A 24757-nucleotide genomic window follows, 5' to 3' on the forward strand; every position below is an offset into this window, starting at 1 on the left:
TGACAGACTCGAGTGAGAGCGAGTGCGCTGGCGACATGGGGTACCTATGATATGCATGGTGATATAGGCGACATGGTGGTGATAGGAGTAATCAGGACCGAGAACGAGTGCAGCTACGCGCGTTTGGCGCCGAGTGCACGCATGAGGCCAAGAATATTGAACGCTTGAATCTGGACATTTGGATTTGATTGAACAAAAGATACAATGTTGGATCTTGCAGCTCGCTGATGAGTATTCCGGCCCGTTGAGGTGCTGTTTGGAATTAAGCGCATGTTTGAAACCACTCAGTTTTTAAGAAACTAGTTTATGAAAATTGAGATAAGATGGTTCTAAACATACCAATTTATATATCAGTTTATAGAAACTGATTTCATAGTTTCTTAAAAACAAAGAAGCTAGTCTCTCCTATCTAAAAAAAACTGGATTACTTTCAAACATGATTTAAAAAAAGGAATACAAAATACAGATGTAGAAAAAACAGTCTTTGCTACGGTATTTCTACAAGACTAAATTGAAAAGACACATTTATGTAACGTTGTGTATTTGACAAACTTTTTTTTCTATTGCCTAATTATTACATGTAATCTCTAATACTTATTAAGTATTAAGGCTGCAATAGTAGTCTGTCATTCCCTATTCTGCTCATTTCGTGTTCTGTCATCATTCCTTGTTCTGCCTTTCCGATTCCCTCCTTCCCGCACATAGTTCATTCCCATGTTCTGTCATTCCCCCTCCCCGCAAAGCTCATTCCATTCCCCCGTACACATGGCCCCCGAAGGGGATTCGAACTCAACCTCTCAAGCAAATTCTTGAATTATATTTTTGGATGGAGGGAGTAGTATTTAAAGAAGAGCCTTGCATGCAATTTTTTTTTGAATAATGTTTTTAACTTAAATTCCTTTTTTTGCATGTGTGATATTTATTCTTTGTAATATTTTTTCCATGGATATGACTTGTGAGTCATTTTTATAAACCAACGCCAAACATGAATCAATGTTTCTTATTTGAAAACTCCGAACAAACAACATTAGCAGGAGGCACTCGCGTTGGGGTCGCTCATCAACGACGAGAAGAAACTTTGCGACTGCCAGTTCGACCTCTAGAAACAGTCTTACGTGGCCGCATGTGCCGTTATGTACGACAAGCTTCAGCGCAGCCGTCGCTTGGACGCGGTGCAGAGCGGTTGCTCCACGCTGTTCATTGTCAAGCAGGGGACCCCATGGTCGTCGCCAACGTCGGCGACTCTCGGGTTATTCTGGGCATCACATTCGACGACTACGCCATCATGTCGTCCAGCTCGTCATCCACCTAAAGCCCAACCTGCCACGTAAGTCGCAACTGACCGACAATAAATTCTTGTGCATTGGGACGATGGTCGTTGCTGACGTTGTGTGAGTGTCGTTGAACATGATGTATGTAGAGGAGTAACGCATCTGGTGGTGCAACGGCCAGGGGTACTACCTTGCTGATGAGCCTACGGTGCACTTCGTTTTACAGCCCAACCAAGAGTCATCAGTACTCGATATGTTGTGCGCGTTCGACGACTATTATATCGAGGATCGTGGCGTCATCTTGACGCATGAGGTGACACAGAGGAGGACCGACAACAATGACCAGTTCGTCATCCTCGCCACCGTTGGGGTAGCTTTTGTGCCGACTTGCCTTTAATTCTCTTCACAAACACACACACTTGCCTTTTTTTAAGCAAAAGTGTATGGTGGTACGTGTCTGATGACTAACGATGTACGGGGGAATTTCTTCCTACATGTGTGGAACATGCTCTCCAATGATGAGACCATTCAAATCGTGACATATATCGAAGTTTGCATGATATTGATGGTTGCAATGTAGTGGTGAAACATATAGATTAAAATAACAAAATTTATGTATGGCCAGAATCACAAATTGATTATAAAACATTTTCTCATAATGATATAACACATATTTTGTATATAAGTTATCGTAGTATACTTGTATTATATATTCTCATTGCAACCCATGGGCACTCAGCTAGTTTAACTATTATATACCTAATGCAAAATGGCACTGGTATGATGTTGTTTTGCAACTAAATATAAAACGTGCCCGACATGGTTTTGCAAATAAATATAACTCAGCTAATAAAATAAACCTCGGAGTCCACTAGAGCCTTCTTTGCCAAGTGTAAGGCCAGCAAACACTCGGTAAAGGCTCCATCACCGTCGCTTGGTACGTGATGATGACTTTTTTTGTCGAGTGCCCGACAAAAAAATACTCGGCAAAAAAGCCGTTGCCGATGTACAGTTCACTGAGACCTTTTTGTCGAGAGACACTCGACAAAAGACTTTGTCGAGAGTTTTCTAGGCTTTGCCAAGTGCCTGAAGAACTCGGTAAAACAGATGTGTCCGGTAGTGATTGTTTATACAAGCGAGGACTACAGTCGCTGAATGACATCACCTCGTCGCTGCGAAGAGGATGTAGCCCTTGGAGTCCTTTTTTTATTTGTGCAGTGCAGCCTAGAACACTCTAGAGGCAAAAGAGCGATGGCTTATGTTGAGACCAGACCAATGCCGTTGGATGAGAATCTCGCATGAGAATCTCGCGGTTGATGTGAGGTAGGGTGACATGGATGAACCGGAGGGAGGATTTGCCCCCACTGTGAATATAACACATGATTGGTTGTAGGTAGGGATGGCAGTGGGTACGGTTATGGGTAACCCGTCGGGTACAGATATGGTGGATTTTCGTATCCGCGGGTACGGATATGGATACTATATAGTATCCAGGGTTATTAATTTCGCGGGTATGGATATATGCTATCCATATCCGTCACCCATTGGGTATGACATGTGGACCCACTCCTAGTCCCATGCGCATGCGCCAGCCGCCAGCCCCGTGGGCCGTGAGTCCTTGAGACCTTGACCCAATCACCCAACGTCCCAGTGACCCAGTCCAGGCTCCCAAGTCCCAGCGCCCTCTTCAATCCGGCGACATCTAGCGAGCAGCAAGTCGCCAAGTCCTAACCCTAGCCACCAGGCTGCAGACCTGCAGTGCTCCACGTCGACCACGCACGCGCTCTAGCAAATCGCCCGACCTGAGCACGACCTGAGCGCCCCGCCTCTCCCTCGGCCTCGGGCACCTTTGCGTCCGGCCATCCGCCTAGGGCGCAGCCGCGCAGGCAGTTGCTGGCTTGCAGTCGTCCAGGTTAGTGCTTTTGCACTTCATCATTTGTTTGCCCTTGCACACAGTGAGTCAGTGACACAGCACACTAGTAGAGGCGTTGCTTTTTTTGTTTGCTGCCCACACTAGGCCTTCTCTGTTTATACAGATTGTGAATTTGTGATGTCAACTCCCAACGAAAATAGCAACACTCAATTTCAACCTCCCTCATCTCAAGCATCTGTTGAGGGTGGAAGTGGGCTTCCAGAGAATGTGATTAATGTTGAACAAGATGGTGATGAGGATGATGATGAAGTAGAAGAAAATGGGAGAAAAAGAAAATTGAAATCTGTAGTGTGGAGTGAATTCAAGAGGGTAAATGTTGGAGATATTTGGAAGGCAAAGTGTAATTATTGTTCAAAGAAGCTTTCGGGTGTAACAAAGAATGGTACATCTCATTTGAAAGCCCATCTAGAGACATACATCTATCGAAAGAGGAATCCTACAGATAAGGTACAAAGCTCTTTGTGGTTCACATCTAGTAGCGAACAAGGACAAGTGTCGGTGAAGGAGTATGTTTTCGACCAAGATGTGGCGAGAAAGGCCCGTCCTGAAATGGTTGTTTTGCATGAATATCCATTGTCCATTGTGGATCATGTTGGTTTTAGAAGGTACTCAAGTTCTCTTCAACCGATGTTTAAGATGATCACTAGAAACACTTTGAAGAATGACATCATTGGGATTTATGAGATTGAGAAGAAGACCTTGAGCTTTATGCAGAAGAATAATGCAAGAATTGCAATAACGACTGATATGTGGACAGCTGAGAATCAAAAGAAAGGCTATATGACTGTTACCGGTCATTTTATTGACCAAGGATGGCAGCTTCGAAGTTGTATTTTGAGGTACCTTGTTGTCCTTTAGCTATTAATTGACATACCTTGCTGTCCTTTAGCTATTAATTGATATACCATGCTGTATGCCTGTATTTTTATATGTAGGTTCATTTATGTTCCATATCCACATACTGCTGAAGCACTTAGTGATGTTCTTATGAAATGTCTAATGGATTGGCACATTGATAAGAACATATATACCTTAACCCTTGATAATTGTTCCACTAATGATGCACTCATCACATTGATGAATCGAAAGTTGAGAGGAAAGAAACCTTTGTTGGGTGGCAAGCTGTTGCATATGCGTTGCTCCGCGCACATATTAAATTTAATTGTCAAAGATGGTTTGGAAGTAATGGGTAGTGGGATTGAAAAGATTAGAAATAGTGTTGCATTTTGGTATGCTACTCCTAAAAGGCATGAGAGATTCCAAGAAATAGCTGCACAAGTTAATGTTGAATGCAGCAAGAAATTGTCACTTGATTGCAAAACAAGGTGGAACTCTACTTATATCATGCTTAGTGTTGCTATTTGTTACAAAGAGGCTTTTGATCGTTTGGCTGAATGTGAAGGAGCTTATGATTTTTCTCCAAGTGAGGATGAATGGAAGTTTGCTAGTGAAGTTTGCGATAGGTTGAAATTGTTCTATGAAATTACCAAATTGTTTTCTGGAACACAATATGTAACAGCTAATGACTTCTTTCCAAAGATATGTGCAATTAGAGGACACATGAGCAAGTGGCTAGAGTGTGATGATGAGTTAATCAAGTCCATGTCAAATCGTATGATTACAAAATTTGATAAATATTGGACTGACATTCATGGTCTAATGGCTATTGCTGTTGTTCTTGATCCAAGATACAAATTTGGAATGTTGAAAGCATGCTATACACGTCTATTTGGTGCACAAAGTAGAGCAATGCTAGAGATAGAAAATGTGAGGAAATTATTTGATGAACTGATTAAAGAGTACAACAACAAATGCATTAAACCTGTTACTAGTGGTGGACAAAATGCATCATCATCTTGTGTTTCTAATGCTTCCACATATACGGATGAGTTGTTCTCTGCCATGGAGGAAGAGCTCGATGACATGTGCAGTGATGAAGAAAAGGCTAAGTCTGAGCTTGATCTTTATGTGGATGAAGGTCGTATTCCCAAGTCAAAGGAATTTGATATATTAGGCTATTGGAAAATTTATGGGATACGGTACCCTACTATAAGGATGATAGCCCGTGACATATTTGATATTCCTGTTACAACTGTCGCTTCAGAGTCTGCTTTTAGTACTAGTGGCAGAGTGCTAAGTGATCATCGAAGTCGACTTACTCCCAAAACTTTAGAGGTTTTGATGTGTGCACAAAATTGGCTTCGTGTTGGTCAAGCAAAAGGTACAAACAATACATCTTTAAAATTATTGTATGTCGTTGTAACTTGTATGTTTTGATTTCAGTTTACTCTCATTTGTTGTACTCTCACTTATTGTAGGAAAAGAAGATTATATGGGTTTGTGGACTTGTCTTGAAGATATACAAGAAGAACTTGTGGTACGTTGTAAGAACTAGCATATTCTTTTCTGATAATTACCATGACTTCATGATATATCTATAACTAATTATATATCATTGTAGGAACTCTCCTTTGGATTCTCCACAATGCCAAATGAAGAAATTTGAAGGAAAATTCACAGGATGTCAAATGAAGTTGAATGCCATTCAGCCATGCTCATTACAATAATTTGTTGTTGCATTTTGAAAACTATGTATGACTATAATTTCATTCCAAGAACATGTTTTATGATGTATTGTATTGTCTTTGCTACTTCTACTACTTGCTATGGACTATGTCACTATGGTGAAATGTTGTTGTAAGCCTGGAATGTTATCTATTTATGTTGTTAGAATGTTGAAATTATTGTTTGGAATGTTGAAATTATTGTTTTGGAATGTTGAAATTATTTTTTGGAATGTTGAAATTATTGTTTGGTGCTAAAATTATTATTTGAGGTTGTTGGAATGTTAAATTATGACAAATTTCTGGTACAATGCTATGGAATGTTGCTGAAATTTTAATGGGCGGGCGGGTAACGGATATCCGGCGGGTACGGATACAGATCCGTACCCATGAGCGTAAATGGGTATGGGTATGAGTTTGGTTTTATCTCGTGGGTATGGATACGCGAACCATATACCCGCGTTCTACCCGCCTGATTGCCATCCCTAGTTGTAGGGACGTCTCGCGCCAACATCGTGCCAGCTACCCACTGAAAAAACACCAACGTTGCATGCGTGGGAGCAGGCCGCAGATATGCTATGCAGCCATCCCAACATGCGCCAAGCGCGGTCAACGGAACGCCGCGGGCCTGAACGTAGCCAACCAGTCACCCGGATATAGAATTTGCTTAACCACCCTAAAACTCTAGGGCAACAGTCACTTATATTTGTCGTAGTATTTTTTTTATAAAATTTTGGAAGTGCATTGAATCATACTAGTGATTGTGGCGAAGGACCCGTTATAGCTTATCATGACAGCTGTCGTACCTAAGGGCATGTACAGCGCCATTAACATCGTCTCTAAGCACCCACGTAAGCAGCAATTAAATGAAAAAAGTACAACGTGGGCGCTAATTAAGGTGGAGAGAGGCGTAAGTCGTCCTTTCGTGAAGGGATGGCTTCGGCCTATGCTCTAATAGAAGAGACGGTAAGATAACTACTGTATGACTGGTTTGGCAATTGTTCCACATGAATTAAAAAATTATAAAGTATAAACAGAACCCACTGCATGAGTTATTATAATCTCTACTACTTAATAAGGCTGCAAAGTAGTCTGTCCGCACAGCTCATTCTCATGTTCTGCCATCATTCTATGTTCTGTTATTCCCATTCTTTGTTCTAACTTTCTCATTCCCCTCTCTCTTCAAAGCTCTCAAGCATCTACTACATCTCTCACCAAGCCTGATAGAAACGGGGGTGCCCGATCTTCTGTCAGGTGAAGGTAACTATCGATTTGGTGGAGATGTCACAAAAACGATCTGGCTTCCAATCAACACGACTAGAACCTCGCAATCGCAGCACCACTTCTCCTCTGGTTATCAACCGTGCGCTGCGCGATTGACATCGCCACGAAGGCTAATTCCTGTCTGAGAATCGAAGACACAAGCAAGAACAAGAAAGTACAAAATCTATAATATTGCGGATGAATGATTAAGCTCACAAGTTCGGGTCTCACAAACTGATCTACGGCGACTGTTCTTGACAGATCTAAACTTAAGCAAAACCCAACCCTAATGTGGCGTCGGCTGTTGAATAAATAGAGTATTAGGGCGTGCGTGACCCCTGGACTCGCCCCTAATGGGCTCCGACGCGATACACGGCCCAACGACCAAACAGACGGTGTCGCAGCACCAAAACAGAATCTGAACGCTGACTTGTTTCGACGATTCCCGTTGACTCCGGACAAATTTCAGGGTGGAACCAGTTGGGTTGGTTGGAAATGTGCCCTTGGGCCATTTCTAAATATTTTGGTGATTAAGTGTCCAACACAAATGGTTATGTGTTAAACTATGCCAAATGGTGAACAAAGTGCAAATCAATACAAATGTATGATTCTAGACTTAGTACATTGGTTTTTGTGTACTAACATATTTGTCTAAGTGCTAGAATCAGAGAAAAGGCAAATGGAAAAGACTTGGCTTGAGCAGCCAAGACTCTGCTCAGTCTGGGTGCACCGGACTGTCCGGTGCGTCAGGCTGGCTCTGGTGAAAAGGCCGCTCTCGGGATTTCGTCGGCGGCGTACGGCTATAAATCACCGGACTGTCCGGTGAGCCAACGGTCGGCCGAGCCAACGGTCGACCGCGCAATCCGCGCGTGACGCGTGGCCGGGCCAACGGTCTGATGGGTGCACCAGACTGTCCGGTGTGCACCGGACAGTGTCCGGTGCGCCAACAGCTCCAAATCATCAACGGTCGACTGCGCCAGAATAGGAAAGAAATCTGCACCGGACAGTGTCCGGTGGTGCACTGTAGCATCCCAAAAATTCAAATCTTGAAATTTTCTCAAACTCGCTCTAAATTCAAAATGAATTTCAAATTTCATTTCAAAATGTTTGTTTGCGAGTTGATATCAACAAATAAAATATAGTGGTCTATATTCTCTCCAAAATCCTCCTCAAATATCCTACAAATGTTTCTCCAGTGATCCCCCTCAAATTCTTTCCAGAAATATTGCCCAAATATTCCACCAATATATCTCCAAGTATTTTCCTCTTGAGAAATACCTTCAGAATCATTTTTCAAGTCCCTATAATATTTTCTTCATAACTTTCCTCATGCTCATACGTATATGTATGCCTTGAAAGCATCTAGGCCCCTGGTTGGTTTTAGTGATTAATGACAACGTAATATTATATGTGACTAACGTGTGTTTTGCAGAGACAAATGGTAAGTTAGGTCGCATGACAGGTAGAAGTACTACAACGTGAAAACAATCCCGGAGATAAGAACTCGAAGCGACGGCTAAAACGACGAAACAAAAGGTGAAGGTCTACGGACTCCGAGTGTCAAGGAGATGTGGACACTCGCGATTTAGTTAGGTCTTTTATTCTCTTTTAGCCGTACTATAAAGAGGGGTTGTCAATGAGTAGTTTGACCAAGAGAGTTCTAGTGTAGTGTTGGTGCACAATCACACTCATATACAGTGCTAGGTGTCACTCTAGAACTCACTCACAAGTTAGAACGAAAACCGATTTGAAAATCAGCTGAAAAAACAAGAGTTAGTGTTTCTGGCCCTGGGGCACCGGACTGTCCGGTGCACCCTCTACCAGGTGGGGCCAGGCTGGTCCGGGGCAGAGGCTTTCCCTCCACAGAAACCCGAGAGCGCAGGTTTCAGAGTTGAATTTTAGGGGCGCACCGGACATCGCACCGGACTGTCCGGTGTGCACCGGACAGTGACTGTTCACTGTCAGGTGTGCCATGAGTCCAACAGCTAGCTGTCAGAACTAGTCGTTGGAAACGACCGTTGGCGCACCGGTGGCGCACCGTTGGCGCACCGGTGGCGCACCGGACTGTCCGGTGCGCCAGTGCGCAGAAAGTTGCCTGTAACGGCTAGTTGGTGGGTGAGGGCTATTTATACCCCTTCCACCCACCATATTCAATGTCTTGCACTCCACATTTATTCCAGCACATTGCTAGAGCATTGCAAGCACCAAAAGCCTAGTGAGGAGATTAGAGAATCTTAATCCGCATTTTGTTCCTCATTAGCGCTAGCGAGAGCCACCTAGAGCACACACCACTTGCATTAGGCTTCTCTTGGTCAAGCGAAAGTCTACGGCTTGTTACTCTTGGTGATCGGCATCACCTAGACGGCTTGGTGGCGTTGGGAGCTCGGTGATCACCGTGAAGATCTTGTTGGTGACCTGACTCAAGTTTGTAAGCGGTCTCGAGGGATCCACCGCGCCGGAGTGGCAAAGGATCATCTCGTAGTGAGCACTTGGTTCTTGCGAGGACCAAGGGGGAGCGATACCCTTGCGCGGGTGCTCCAACGAGGACTAGTGGAGAGTGCCGACTCTTCGATACCTCGGGAAAAATTGGAGGAGTCTTCTAAACATTGCTTTACATTCCGCACCTAATTCAAACACTTTACATTGTGTATTTGTTTAGCAAGTATTTGAAGTATTGTTTTAGCATTATTGCATTTCTAGTATTATATTCTTAGTGCTAGTTGTTGGGGGTGAAGTTGGGCTCTTGCTTAGCTCTTGCTTAGGTTTTAATTAGTGTTGATTTTTAGAAAATCCCAATTCACCCCCCTCTTGGGCATCGTGATCCTTTCAATTGGTACCAAAGCCTTGTTGCTCATAGATTAGCTTAACCGCTAGTGTTACGATGTCCGGTGGGGATGGACCTCCTCCCGTTTTTTATGGTGACGATTTTCCTTATTGGAAAATTCGTATGGAAGCATACTTAGAGGCTATAGACATTGGTGTCTATAAAGCTGCCACACAAGGATTCCCCGAACCTAGAGATCGCACAAATCTTGTAGGTGATGAGTTCAATTATGAGAAATGGAATGCTAAGGCCAAAAACACCCTTTTTAGAGGCCTTTGCAAAGATGTGTTCAATAGAGTAAGAAATCATAAAAATGCTCATGATTTGTGGATGGACATTTGTGCTCTAAACGAAGGAACTAGAAGTGAGCGTGAGGAGAGATATCACATAGCCATGCGAAAGTTAAATTCTTTTGAAATGCTTACTAATGAAAATGCAAATGCTATGTACTCACGTCTCAATATTCTTGTAGAGGAAGTTAATGGATTGGGGCTTACTCAAATCTCACAACCGGATGTTGTGAGGAAGATTCTCAGTGTCCTCCCAATAGATAAATATGGACACATTGTCACTGTGCTACATCAAATGGATCTTTCAGTTACCACACCTACACAAATTTTGGGAAAGATCAATGCCCATGAAATGTACATGCACATCAACGACAAAGAAGAATCATCTTCCAAAAGAAAGGATTTGGCTCTCAAAGCAAATCATGAAAGAAAAGGAAAAGCAAAAATACAAGTTGAGGAAGAATCCTCAAGTGATGATGACCTTGATGCAAACATTGCCTTGATGGTAAGGAAGACCACCAAGATGTTGAAGAAGCTAAATAGAGAAGGCATCAAATTTGATTCAAGAAAGAAGAAATTCTTTTCCAACAAAAGAAAGCCCATTTCTGAGATGGACTGCTACAACTGTGGTGAGCTCGGTCATCTTGCTCATCAATGCAACAAGCCCAAGAAGAATAAGTTCAAGGGCAAGAAAGAAGATGACAGCGATGATGAAAAGAAGGAAAAGAAATTCTTCAAGAGGAAGGATGGAAAGCAAAAGAGGTTCCACAAGAAGAAGAATGGAAAGGCATATATTGTTGGCGACTGGCTCACCGACATCGAATCATCAAGTGGGTCTTCTTCAAGTGAAGAAGAGAATGATGAAAAAGTTGCCGCCATCGCCGGGGACTTCTCTTCGCCACCACCATCGCCATCATCAACTTCTCACCTATGCCTCATGGCTAGGGGTGAACGGAAGGTACAAAATGATATTAATACTGCTGATGATAGTGATAGTGATAGTGATGAGGAATTTGCTTCACCTTCATATGATGAGTTAGCTGACTTGCTTAAAGAATATACTCAAATCATTAGAAAGTCAAAAGCTAAATGTGATAGGTTGAAAAATGAAAATGAATCTTTAAATGCCAAATATGACATAGTTATAAAGGCTAGTGATGAAATAAAAGAAGAGAATAAAACTATGTCATCAACTATAAATGAGCTCACTAACTCCCTAAAAGATGCTAAGGAAAAATATGACAAATTAAATGAAGCTAATAGGGAGTTGCAAAATAGACTAGTAAAGATCAAGGAAGACTATACTCAAATTAAATTTGATCATGACAATCTTCTTGTTGAAAATGAACTTTTATCTTGCAAAACACATGAGGCTATTAACCCTGTTGTTAAGTTTGATGTAGCAACCTCATGTGATGATTTGAGTCAAGAAGAGCAAACTAGTCTACATGCTGAATTGACTGAAAAAGTTGAAGTCCTGAGTTTAGACAACCAAAAATTGAAGAATTACTTGACTGATGCAACTACTAGAGGAAAGGTTGCTATTGAGAACAATGATTTCAACAATGAGTTGGCAGTGGATAATCAAAGGCTTAAAAATGAGGTCAAGAAACTAAAAAGTGAAAATGAACATCTTGCAACAAGTGTGCAAAAGTTCAACAAGGGTCAATACCTCCAAAATGAGCTGCTTATGAACACAGTTATGAAAAACAACAAGAGTGGTATTGGATACAATGCTTTTGTGCAAAAGAAAGCTACCACTCAATACAAGCCAAAGCAGACTCACAAGCCTATCAAATGCTTTGAGTGTGGAAATGAAGGTCATTTTGCCCACAACTGTAAAGCCAAACCACCAACTCCCTTGCCTAAGCACTCAAGACCATTTGCTTTCAATGCTCATTATGTTCTAAGAAAGGTTGCAAATGGAAAGGTTAAAGTTACATTCCTAGGTCCACCAAACAAGAGTAGACCTAGACAAATCTGGGTGGCAAAGTCCTTAATTGAGAGAGTCACTGGTCCTATGCAAAATAGGGCCCTCAAAACTCAAGCTTGAATTGTCTGTGGATGTAGGTGAACTACAAGACCGGTGGGAGCCATTGGGTTATTGACAGTGGATGCACACAACATATGACAGGCAACCCACGGATGTTCACCTCACTGGATGAGAATGTTGATGGTCAAGATAAAATCACATTTGGAGACAATTCAAAAGGAAAAGTGCAAGGACTTGGCAAGGTGGCAATCTCAAATGATTTATCAATATCAAATGTTCTCTTAGTTGCACCTTTAAGCTTCAATTTATTATCAGTGGGTCAACTATGTGATCTTGGACTTCAATGCTTATTCACTCCAACAGAGGTTATTCTAACAAAGATGGATGATGAATCAATGGTGTTCAAAGGTTTTAGGTACAACAACCTCTACTTAGTGGATTTCACTTCAGAAGATGCAGACTTAAGAACTTGCCTCTTCACCAAAGCTTCACTTGGATGGCTCTGACATAGGAGGCTTGCACATGTTGGGATGAGCACACTCAAGAAGGTATTAAAGAAAGATATGGTTAGAGGATTAAAGGATGTGGTGTTTGAAAAAGACAAGCCATGCAGTGCATGTCAAGCTGGAAAGCAAGTTGCTAATACACATCCTACTAAAGCTTTCATGTCAACATCAAGGCCACTGGAACTACTTCATATGGATTTATTTGGACCTACAAATTATGTAAGTGCCGGTGGCAACCTCTACTGTCTAGTGATGGTTGATGACTTCTCAAGATACACTTGGGTGTTCTTTCTCCATGACAAATCTGAAATTGCATCTATATTTAAGAAGTTTGCCAAGAAAGCACAAAATGAATTTGATTGCAAGATCAAGAAGATTAGAAGTGATAATGGCAAAGAATTTGACAACACCAACATTCATGAGTACTGTGATTAAATTGGGATCAAGCATGAAGTATCTGCAACATACACACCTCAACAAAATGGAGTTGTTGAAAGAAAGAACAGGACCTTGATCACTCTTGCAAGAACCATGATTGATGAGTATAACACACCGGAGAGGTTTTGGGCTGAAGCTGTCAACACTGCTTGTTATGCATCAAACATGCTATTTCCTCACCGGCTACTTGCGAAGACTCCTTATGAACTGCTAAATGGGAAAAAGCTAGACGTCTCTTTCTTCTAGGTGTTTGGGTGCAAATGCTACATCTACAAGAAACACCATCACCTAGGGAAGTTTCAAAGACGTTGTGATATTGGTTTTCTTTTGGGTTATTCATTAAAGTCCAAAGCATATCGAGTATTCAACCATGCCACTGGCGTGGTAGAAGAAACATATGATGTGGAATTTGATGAGACTAATGGCTCCCAAGGAGCACTTGAAAATCTTGATGATGTAGGTGATGAGCCACTTAGGGAAGCAATGAAGAACATGCCTATTGGAGCTATCAAACCAAAAGAAGATGAAGAAGAGGTGCAAATTATTGACAGGCCTTCCTCATCAAATGTACCACAAGATGATGAAAAAGATGAGAGGCATGCAAATGAAGATACTTTTGTCTCTCATGAACAAGCAAGGGTACTAGCCGAAGATGTTGATGCTCCAGGATCTTCTTCCCAAGTGGTTGACAGGAGAAACTCATCACTACTTCAAGCTCATCCTCAAAACCAAATCATCGGGAGTCCTTCACAAGGGGTTATTACTCGATCACATAGACATGCTTCTTTTATTGAACATCACTCCTTTGTTTCTTGTGTTGAGCCTACTTGTATAGATGAGGCGCTACAGGATCCGGACTGGGTGAATGCTATGCATGAGGAACTTAACAACTTCACCCGTAACGAAGTTTGGACCCTGGAGAAGCCCCCACAAGATGCAAGAATCATTGGAACAAAGTGGGTGTTCAGAAACAAACAGGATGATCAAGGTGTGATTGTAAGGAACAAGGCAATACTTGTCGCAAAGGGATTCTCTCAAGTTGAAGGCTTAGATTTTGGAGAGACCTTTGCACCGGTTGCTCGACTAGAAGCTATCCGTATCCTACTTGCATATGCATCATGCTATGATATAAAACTTTATCAAATGGATGTAAAAAGTGCATTTTTAAATGGCTTCATAAATGAACTTGTATATGTTGAGCAACCGCCTGGATTTAAAGACCCTAGATATCCTAACCATGCTTACAGGTTGTCCAAGGCGCTATATGGGCTAAAGCAGGCTCCAAGGGCTTGGTATGAGCGCCTTCGCGACTTCCTCATCGAAAAGGGCTTCAAGATCGGGACCGTCGACACAACTCTCTTCGCAAAGAAACATAACAGTGATATTTTCATTTGTCAAGTATATGTTGATGATATAATCTTTGGCTCGACAAATGACTATCATTGCAAGGAATTTGGTGAGTTGATGTCGAAGGAGTTCGAGATGTCAATGATTGGTGAGCTAACGTACTTCCTCGGCTTTCAAGTCAAGCAAATGAAAGATGGTACCTTTCTCTCACAAGAGAAGTATACCAAAGACTTGTTGAAAAGGTTCAACATGGAGAAGTGCAAACCAATCAAGACCCCCATGCCTACAAATGGACATCTCGACTTAGATGAGGGAGGTAACCCGGTTAATCAAACTCTCTACCGTTCTATGATTGGTAGTTTATTGTACCTTACCGCATCTAGGCCCGATATTATGTTTAGTGTCTGCATGTGTGCTAGATTTCAATCTAATCCTAAGAAAGCTCATCTTCGCGCTGTTAAGAGAATTCTTAGGTATCTCAGGCACACCACAAGCGTTGGTCTGTGGTATCCCAAAGGAGCTACTTTTGATTTAATTGGCTATTCCGATTCGGATTATGCCGGTTGCAAAATTGATAGGAAAAGTACCTCTGGGGGATGCCATCTGCTTGGTAGATCACTAGTTTCATGGACATCCAAAAAGCAAAATAGTGTTGCCTTGTCAACTGCCGAAGCGGAGTACATTGCCGCAGGTGCTTGTTGCACACAAATTTTATATATGAAACAAACTCTTCTAGACTATGGCGTAGTTCTAGAAAAGGTACCTTTGTTGTGTGATAATGAGAGTGCTGTTAAAATTGCTAATAACCCTGTACAACACTCTCGCACCAAGCACATTGATATCCATCATCACTTCCTTAGAGATCATGTTGCTAAAGGAGATATCATTTTAGAAGGAGTGAGGTCGGAAGATCAATTAGCGAATATTTTCACTAAGCCACTTGATAAGACCCGCTTTTGCATATTGAGAAATGAACTAAATATTCTTGATCTCAGAAATTTTATGTAAAATGTCAAATGGTGTTGTCAAGCTTGCATTGTATGTTTAAATTTCTTGTATTGCATCTAGGGCCTGTCTAACCTAGTTGAGATAACCGCCAACAAAGCGAGTGAAAAAGCTTAACTCGGGTCAAACTTGACAAGTCTTAGTTTTAAGCTTTTAGCACTTAAATTCTTACTTTTTATGCAATTGTTGGTTCTTAAAATATGCATGAGGTACTGCACTTAGGGGGAGTATTCAAAACTCAAATCACTCATGAAAACCCCTAGTGCAAGCCAAAATGCAAATTTCACCATTTGCCTATTTTCTCTAAAAATTATCTAGCCTATGGCAAAATATTTTGAAAAGTATATGAGGGAGCCAATACCTGTCCCAACAAGTGTTATTTTGTGTGATTATAAGTTGGGATTTGGTTTGGTTGGAAATTAGATAGAAAAATTCAAAATTTTCCAATCTTCCCTCTGTCTGGGCTCACCGGACAGTCCGGTGTGCACCGGACACTGCACTGTGCAATGTCCGGTGCACCGGCAGCCGCGCGCTAAAAATCCTTTTTCCTGTGCGCTGTCCGGTGGTTCACCGGACAACTACTGTGCGCTGTCCGGTGTGCACCGGACAGGCACTGTAGACTGTCCGGTGCGCCCATATCGCGTTTTAAAAAAAGGCCTCCAGCCCGAGACCGAGCCAGAGGCTCCATTCACTCCCCCGCCAGTGCTTCTCTCTGTCTCTCTGGCGTCTCTCCTCCGCCGGCAACCTCCCCCCCACCGGCGACTCTCCGGCGACCTCGTGCCCCTCTCCTTCCCTCTCCGGTGAGCAACACTTCCCCCCTCTCCTTCCCTCTATTTCAATCGGCCAGTGAGGCAGTGAGGCACTCCTTCTCCACCCTGTGTCCATTTTTCAACTTCCTGTCAAATCCAATGAATCTCAAAGGTGGAATGTGTTCAATTGTCCCCATTATGTATTCCTGCAGGTTTCTAGCTCCCTTTGGGAGGGTTTCACAACCTAATTTGCCTCAATCTCCCAAAACCTAATTCACCGCACGCCAGGTGTTCGGTGAAATGCCCAAACCAGCCAAAAATGCTCCAATTTAACCCAAATTTTTCAGGCACCTTCACAACACTCCCAGTAACATACTTGCCAAATTTCACGCCAATCCGAGATCCCAGGCTTAAAATTCACCAAATTCCCCGTTTCGAGCGATCGTTTCCGAGCCGAGTGCCCAAATCTCCTTTTCTTCGCCTAAATTCAAACCAAGCACACACTTCACTCATATTCACCTACATAAATCTATTCGTGAAGTATCGGCTCAATTCCATGTCGTTTCGTGTCTCAATTCGAATTCCAAACCTCCTATGGCACTTTTTATCGTTCAAACGTCGTTTTCACGTCGTTTGACCTATCGATCGTCTCGTCTCGTGTTTTCTGTGCCATATCTCTCTGTGTATGTATTTATTCACATTTCATATACTTATGACTATGTGACTAATACGTGCTCACCTCTTCTGTCATTTCAGTGACCTTGATTGCCCATGTGCCGTCTCCCGTCCTGCCTGGATCGTCACCTCTCGTGTGAGCTTTCCAGACCTCAGTTCAGGATGCCGCGCACGAAGAATGTGTCGGCGCCAGGGGGAGGCAATGATGAGGATCCTCGTCGTCCCTTCAGGCAGGTCAAGGGCAAGACCGTTTACTTGGAGTAGCAGGAAGGCCGCAAGAAGCGGCGTACGGACAGAGCAGCCCGTGCACCAGCAGCGGCTGCAGCAGCCGCTGCGCAGGCCGAGCTTGGAGATCAGCCGCAGACTCCGTCAGATCAGATCGCATACCGTGTTCGGCGTCTCGCCTCCCGGCCTCGCTCCTCCACTCACACCTCCGCTTCCACTCCGCCACCCACTCTGCCTGCTCCCGTCACTCCTATTGCTCCATCCACCTCCACAGCCATACCCGCTACCTCCACTACGCCCGCTTCCACTGCTCCTCCTCCTCCTGCTCCCGCTTCTGCTCCTCCTGTCCCTCCACCTCGATTCCGGGAGCGCGATGAGACTGAGGTTCGACCCCTGGCTACGGATCCTCGATTGTTTGACCTTCAGCGTGCTACAGCGGCACGAGTACGTAGGTTCAGATACGTACCCGTGGAGTCTTGGCTACCAGCTCAGAGAGACCCTGCAGCAGGTGACCTATTCAGCACACGTATTCAGGAGTCGTTTTTCAGAGCTCAGATGTCTGCTCAGATAGCTCTGCGAGTGCACCGACTTTTGGATCTTCCAGCCTTTCTGCTTGCAGCCGGTGCTGACTCTGAGGCGCACCTCACCTATCTGCCTGGCCTTCAGACCCTTCTGACTACCAGCGGCAGGTATGTTGAGGAGTGGGTACGCGTCTTCTATGCCTCTGTATGGATTGACCCGGATCATCACTGGATGAGGTTCCGTTTTGAGCGAGAGGATGTCACCATTACTGCCAGTCAGATCCACCAGCTCTTTGGATTCCCCGAGTCGACAACTCGTCTTCACAGCCTCTGCTACGGCACTTCTGACCCTCCTCGTCGCCCTCACGGCGGTGTGGCTTCGGGTACAGCTCACGTCGCGGCTCTGTTCCGCCCACCCTTCTCAGATGGGTCGCGACGTTCTCCGGCAGATTTTACTACAGCAGCCAAGTATTTATATCAGCTTATCAGACGGACTCTTCTGCCGAGGATGGGATACAGGGAGGCTACCACACATATTCAGCTTTGGCTCCTTGGTGCCCTGGTCTCCCACTCTGAGTTTGACGTTGTGGACTTCCTAATTTGTGAGATCGAGGACACCGTTTTGGATGGGATTCGTGCTCGTCGGCAGTTGCCCTATGCTCACTACTTGTGCCACATCTTTGCGCAACTGATTCAGCCTCCTCGATTTCAGGGCACCCTTGAGGCCTCTCGCCTCGTTTTTGGATCCTACCGTCCTGTGCCTGAGATTCCTGTGCCAGCTTCTGCTCCTGTTTTTGACTCTCAGGCCGAGGATGCAGCTCTTCGTCAGTTCGACACTCAGGGTACAGCAGCTGATGATGATGATGATGATGATGATTTTGGGGTTCCTCCTCTGCCTCCTATGCCTCCACGCTCACATGATCATGAGGCTGGGAGTTCTAGTGCTGCCCCTGCTACTCCTCAGGCTATGGACCCTGCTCTTGCTTCGATTCTCCAGACTCTCACTCAGCAGCAGGCTCACCTGGCAGCCGAGCAGGCCCAGTTATCCGAGAGGATGCTCTCGATGTTTCAGAACATGCAGGACAGGCAGGATGCGCTTCAGCAGCAGCTACTTCAGGATCGGGCTGAGAGTAGGGCATTCATGGCTCTTATGCTACAGCAGTCTGGTGTCTCAGTCCCTCCGGTTCTGTCTGCTCCACCTCCTCCGCTTCACGCTCCAGTTGTGCCATCGATTTTGTCAGGACCCCCTGTTGGTACCTCTCCGCTCCGGCCGGTCACTTTGGCGTTCACCTCTCCGGTTCTCAGCTCTGTCTGCCCGCAGCCGCCAGTGCCACCAGCATCTGCTGTTACCACTACTGTTGTGGCAGTATCTGTGACCACTTCTGTTCCGGTAGCTCCTGCAGTGCGGCCTCAGTCCGAGTCAGTACCAGCTCCAGCTTCTACCGCAGATCCTGGATCCGAGACTGACTCTGACCCTCCACCGGCGTTCGCTCTGCTGCCTCGACCGCGATCGGATGCGCCCCCGCCGCCTCCTCCTGCTTCAGATGTTTAGGTTCGGGTGCCCTTTTGGTGTTTGACGCCAAAGGGGGAGAGATATGAGTTGTGAGAGCTAGGGGGAGTTAGAGAGTTAGTAGAGAGTCATTTTGATGTAATATATGTGCTTGCTACTCTCTGTACTAGCTTGATGTTTTTGGCTCACAAACTCGATATATACTCTCGTTGCTTATGATTGACTGTGTGTATTATGTTTTCACCTTATATTTTATCACCAGTCTTCTAGTTCTTGTTTCATTGATTTAACTTCACTTTTATATGAACAAGAATCTTATGATGTGTATGCGCTCACTCTTATTATTATGATACACGTTCTTTCTATCAAAGATTACTGAGTATAACTAACCATCCTTTCTATTGACAGAAACTTTAAAACAAACACTCTCACAAAACTTGTAGGGTTGTCATCAATCACCAAAAAGGGGGAGATTGAAAGCATCTAGGCCCCTGGTTGGTTTTAGTGATTAATGACAACGTAATATTATATGTGACTAACGTGTGTTTTGCAGAGACAAATGGTAAGTTAGGTCGCATGACAGGTAGAAGTACTACAACGTGAAAACAATCCCGGAGATAAGAACTCGAAGCGACGGCTAAAACGACGAAACAAAAGGTGAAGGTCTACGGACTCCGAGTGTCAAGGAGATGTGGACACTCGCGATTTAGTTAGGTCTTTTATTCTCTTTTAGCCGTACTATAAAGAGGGGTTGTCAATGAGTAGTTTGACCAAGAGAGTTCTAGTGTAGTGTTGGTGCACAATCACACTCATATACAGTGCTAGGTGTCACTCTAGAACTCACTCACAAGTTAGAACGAAAACCGATTTGAAAATCAGCTGAAAAAACAAGAGTTAGTGTTTCTGGCCCTGGGGCACCGGACTGTCCGGTGCACCCTCTACCAGGTGGGGCCAGGCTGGTCCGGGGCAGAGGCTTTCCCTCCACAGAAACCCGAGAGCGCAGGTTTCAGAGTTGAATTTTAGGGGCGCACCGGACATCGCACCGGACTGTCCGGTGTGCACCGGACAGTGACTGTTCACTGTCAGGTGTGCCATGAGTCCAACAGCTAGCTGTCAGAACTAGTCGTTGGAAACGACCGTTGGCGCACCGGTGGCGCACCGTTGGCGCACCGGTGGCGCACCGGACTGTCCGGTGCGCCAGTGCGCAGAAAGTTGCCTGTAACGGCTAGTTGGTGGGTGAGGGCTATTTATACCCCTTCCACCCACCATATTCAATGTCTTGCACTCCACATTTATTCCAGCACATTGCTAGAGCATTGCAAGCACCAAAAGCCTAGTGAGGAGATTAGAGAATCTTAATCCGCGTTTTGTTCCTCATTAGCGCTAGCGAGAGCCACCTAGAGCACACACCACTTGCATTAGGCTTCTCTTGGTCAAGCGAAAGTCTACGGCTTGTTACTCTTGGTGATCGGCATCACCTAGACGGCTTGGTGGCGTTGGGAGCTCGGTGATCACCGTGAAGATCTTGTTGGTGACCCGACTCAAGTTTGTAAGCGGTCTCGAGGGATCCACCGCGCCGGAGTGGCAAAGGATCATCTCGTAGTGAGCACTTGGTTCTTGCGAGGACCAAGGGGGAGCGATACCCTTGCGCGGGTGCTCCAACGAGGACTAGTGGAGAGTGCCGACTCTACGATACCTCGGGAAAAATTGGAGGAGTCTTCTAAACCTTGCTTTACATTCCGCACCTAATTCAAGCACTTTACATTGTGTATTTGTTTAGCAAGTATTTGAAGTATTGTTTTAGCATTATTGCATTTCTAGTATTATATTCTTGGTGCTAGTTGTTGGGGGTGAAGTTGGGCTCTTGCTTAGCTCTTGCTTAGGTTTTAATTAGTGTTGATTTTTAGAAAATCCCAATTCACCCCCCTCTTGGGCATCGTGATCCTTTGATGCCTCTAGTGTCATACGGTGAGCTCTACAAGCTAATCTCACTTATACAAGACAAATACATGCTAATCTCCCACTAATCCTCTCATCCTCCCACTAATCCTCTCATCCCTCCCCCTAATCCCCCACCATGGCTATAAATAGAGGGGCAAGGGCCTCCTCTCATCCCACCCCAAGCCATTTCATGGCAACTCTCTTCTCCCCCACACACACACCCACTCCATGTTCCACACAAGCACACACTAGCACAAGGATCGTTCGGTCGTTCTTCGATCGTTCGTCCACTTGTTCTTAGTTTGTTCGTTCGTTCGTCTGATCGTTCGATCATTCGTTCGATCGTTCATGGTTCGTTCGTCCGATCGTCCGATCGTTCGTCCGTTCATTTGTCCAAATAATCTTTGTTCAGCCGTTATGCTGCCGAAATTCCGATCGTTCATCGTTCGTTCATAGTCCTTATTCATCGTTCATCGTTCGTTCATAGTCCCTATTCATCGTTCGTCCAGATAATCTGTGTCCTGCCATTATGCTGCCGAAATTCCGATCGTTCGTTCGTCTGATCATTCGATCGTTCGTTCGTTCGTTCATAGTTCCTATTCATCGTTCATCGTTCGTTCATCGTCACTATTCATCATTCATCGTTTGTTCATACAACTATTCACTATTACTATTCATCGTTACTATTCACCGACACTATTCATCATCGTTACTATTCATCGGTGATATCTGTAATTACTCTTTCGGTGTTACTATTCATCATTACTATTCATCGATCATTCGATCACCCCAAATTTCAACTACTCATCCATCATGTTGTCCAGTCCACCTAAGACCAGCCAGACCCATATTCCAGTCATACGAACTCCGGCAACTGTGATTTTCCTTCCAGTAGGGAACTTCCCATCTAGTCACCTGAAAGTCGCCTAGAGGGGGGTGAATAGGGCGAAACTGAAATTTACAAAATTAATCACAACTACAAGCCGGGGTAGCGTTAGAAATATAATCGAGTCCGAGAGAGAGAGGGCGCAAAACAAATCGCAAGCAAATAAAGAGTGAGACACACGGATTTGTTTTACCGAGGTTCGGTTCTTGCAAACCTACTCCCCGTGAGGTGGTCACAAAGACCGGGTCTCTTTCAACCCTTTCCCTCTCTCAAACGGTCCCTCGGACCGAGTGAGCTTCTTCTTCTCAAACAATTGGAACACAAAGTTCCCACAAGGACCACCACACGATTGGTGTCTCTTGCCTCAATTACAAGTGAGTTTGATCTCAAGAAAGAATGAGAAAGAAAGCAATCCAAGCGCAAGAGCTCAAAAGAACACAACAAATCACTCTCACTTAACACTAAAGCTTTTGTGGAATTGGGAGAGGATTTGATCACTTGGGTGTGTCTTGTATTGAATGCCTAGCTCTTGTAAGTGGTTGGAAGGTGGAAAACTTGGATGACTTGAATGTGGGGTGGTTGGAGGTATTTATAACCCCAACCACCAAACTAGTCGTTTGGTGGAGGTTGCTGTCGCATGGCGCACCGGACAGTCCGGTGCGCCACCGGACACTGTCCGGGGCGCCAGCCACGTCACCAGGCCGTTGGGTTCCGACCGTTGGAGCTCTGACGTGTGGGCCTGCCTGGCTGTCCGGTGGTGCACCGGACAAGTCCTGTAGACTGTCAGAGTGTGCCACCCGCGCGTGCCCTACTCCCCTGCGCGCGCTGGCGCGCATTAAATGCGTTGCAGACGACCGTTGGCGCGAAGTAGTCGTTGCCCCGCTGGCTCACCGGACAGTCCGGTGTGCACCAGACATGTCCAGTGAATTATAGCGGAGCGGGAATCCGAAGCTGGCGAGTTCAGAGTCGCTCTCCTCTGGAGCACCGGACACTGTCCGGTGGTGCACCGGACAGTCCGGTGAATTATAGCGAAGCGCCTCTGAAAATTTCCGATCGTGTGAAGTTTGGCTTGGAGTCCCCTGGTGCACCGGACAGTCCGGTGCGCCAGACCAGGGCAGCCTTCGGTTATCCCTTGCTCTCTTTGTTGAACCCTTTTCTTGGTCTTTTTATTGGCTTAGTGCGAACCTTTGGCACCTGTAGAACTCATAGACTAGAGCAAACTAGTTAGTCCAATTATTTGTGTTGGGCAATTCAACCACCAAAATCAATTAGGAAATAGGTGTAAGCCTAATTCCCTTTCATCACCCATCCCAGGTTTCTCCAAGTTGAGCACGCTTAACTTTGATATTCCTTCGAACCAGGCTTCCAAACTCTGATTCCAATAGTTCTTGTTTCTAAATTCTTATCAAACTATTCCCTATCCAACCATGTCATCCCTTGAGCATGGTTCATATTCCAGAAAACTCCTAAAATACTCTTGTCCCATATTCTGCCTATAACTCTCCTATTCATACTAAGTCAGACGATTCATTCGTCACTATTCTCACCAACAGTGAACTTAACTGTGCTACACCACATACATCCAGCTATAAATACACCAGCTACCCTCTCCCTCTCCACACACACTCAACACCCTCAGCCAAGGCAAACACCCACCCACTCAGTTACTCCGCTCTGCCGGCTACACGCATAGTGTCGCTTCGCCTCCAGTCCACCCTCCTGGTAAGCACCTCCGCTCCACCACTAGTAGTATCTCAACATCACATGACACAGATTCTACTCAAGACTCTACCCATCCATATATCGCTATTCTGACCACTATACTAAATATCTATTGATATACTTGCTGGTTTGTATGTTTGCTTATTCATGTTGCATAGTTATCGGAGCGTTCGTGCCGTCTCGTGGAGGCCAGATCTGCAAGTCTATGCCAGGCAGTGGAGATAGAAGCCAGTTCCGCGAGCTCTCCCTCCCTTTCGCCGGATAAGCACGGCAAGCTCACTGGATCCCTTTGATGCATAAATTACCTATGATTTTTCAACCACGACCCTCAGCCTGTTATTTTATGCATGATATGATTTTGAGACAAGTTATTATGGCCACCCAAGCTGCTTGCCGCAATCAATCCTTAATATATTTGTTACAAATGATTTGAGAAAAGGTATGAGTTTTCAAAAGAAAATGCTTTTCAAAATGTGTATGATGAAGGGTTTTCACCCTTATCACCTTTGAGTAGGGATGATCAGGGACTCCCTAGTTTAGGGGAGGGCCTAAGGTGATGGCTCAGCTGGTTTAGGTGTGAGCAGAAGGATTGTCCCCTCACCACTACAGGAAACGACTAAATTTTCGTGGGCTAAAAACCCACGAAAATAAGACTAAACCGACGAAAATAGCCTATTTTCGTCGGCAGGCCGACGAAAATAGCCGCCGAAAATAAGTTCGACGAAAATAGGGAATTATTTTCGTCGGTACCGACGAAAAAGACTTATTTTCGTCGGCTTCTCTAAGGCCGACGAAAATAGTTGCTGACTATTTTCGTCGGCCACTGAGGCCGACGAAAATAGGGACATAATTTTCGTCGGCCCTGGGTGGTGGCCGACGAAAATATCTGGGCACTTATTTTCGTCGGCCACCACCCAGGCCGACGAAAATTCATGATACCCCCCAAAAAACAGATTGTTCTGCACCTTTTATTAATTCACAGCAAAATAAACATATACACAATCATATATACAGATTTCACAAACAATACAGTTTTCACAAACAACATTCACAAGCAATTACATAATTGTTTCAAACATATTCCATACATATAG

The 24757-nt window shown here is 44.6% G+C and overlaps 1 protein-coding gene across 2 annotated transcripts; it reads left to right on the top strand.

Annotated features, from left to right (window-relative positions):
• The first annotated feature begins 911 nt into the window (after positions 1–911).
• On the top strand, positions 912–5848 carry LOC109943047 (zinc finger BED domain-containing protein RICESLEEPER 2-like). Of its 2 annotated transcripts, XM_035963465.1 has the most exons (5): positions 912–1327; positions 1421–4043; positions 4140–5425; positions 5523–5581; positions 5666–5848. In XM_035963465.1, exons 2-5 carry the CDS (start codon positions 3322–3324, stop codon positions 5708–5710), a joined length of 2112 nt encoding a protein of 703 aa, XP_035819358.1. In that variant the 5' UTR covers positions 912–1327; positions 1421–3321; the 3' UTR covers positions 5711–5848. The 2 variants fall into 2 exon arrangements, with proteins under 2 accessions (XP_035819358.1, XP_020401399.1); XM_020545810.2 differs by having other exon boundaries at positions 912–4043.
• Positions 5849–24757: the final 18909 nt, after the last annotated feature.

Source organism: Zea mays, chromosome 10, assembly GCF_902167145.1.
Source record: "Zea mays cultivar B73 chromosome 10, Zm-B73-REFERENCE-NAM-5.0, whole genome shotgun sequence".
NCBI lineage: Eukaryota > Viridiplantae > Streptophyta > Magnoliopsida > Poales > Poaceae > Zea > Zea mays.

Bases quoted from the DNA above. Each gene is read 5' to 3' on its own strand.
- LOC109943047 (XM_020545810.2), top strand. From the start codon at position 3,322: ATGTCAACTCCCAACGAAAATAGCAACACTCAATTTCAACCTCCCTCA. The intron at 4,044-4,139 runs GTACCTTGTTGT...TTTTATATGTAG, and splicing joins CTTCGAAGTTGTATTTTGAG to GTTCATTTATGTTCCATATC. The intron at 5,582-5,665 runs GTACGTTGTAAG...ATATCATTGTAG, and splicing joins ATATACAAGAAGAACTTGTG to GAACTCTCCTTTGGATTCTC.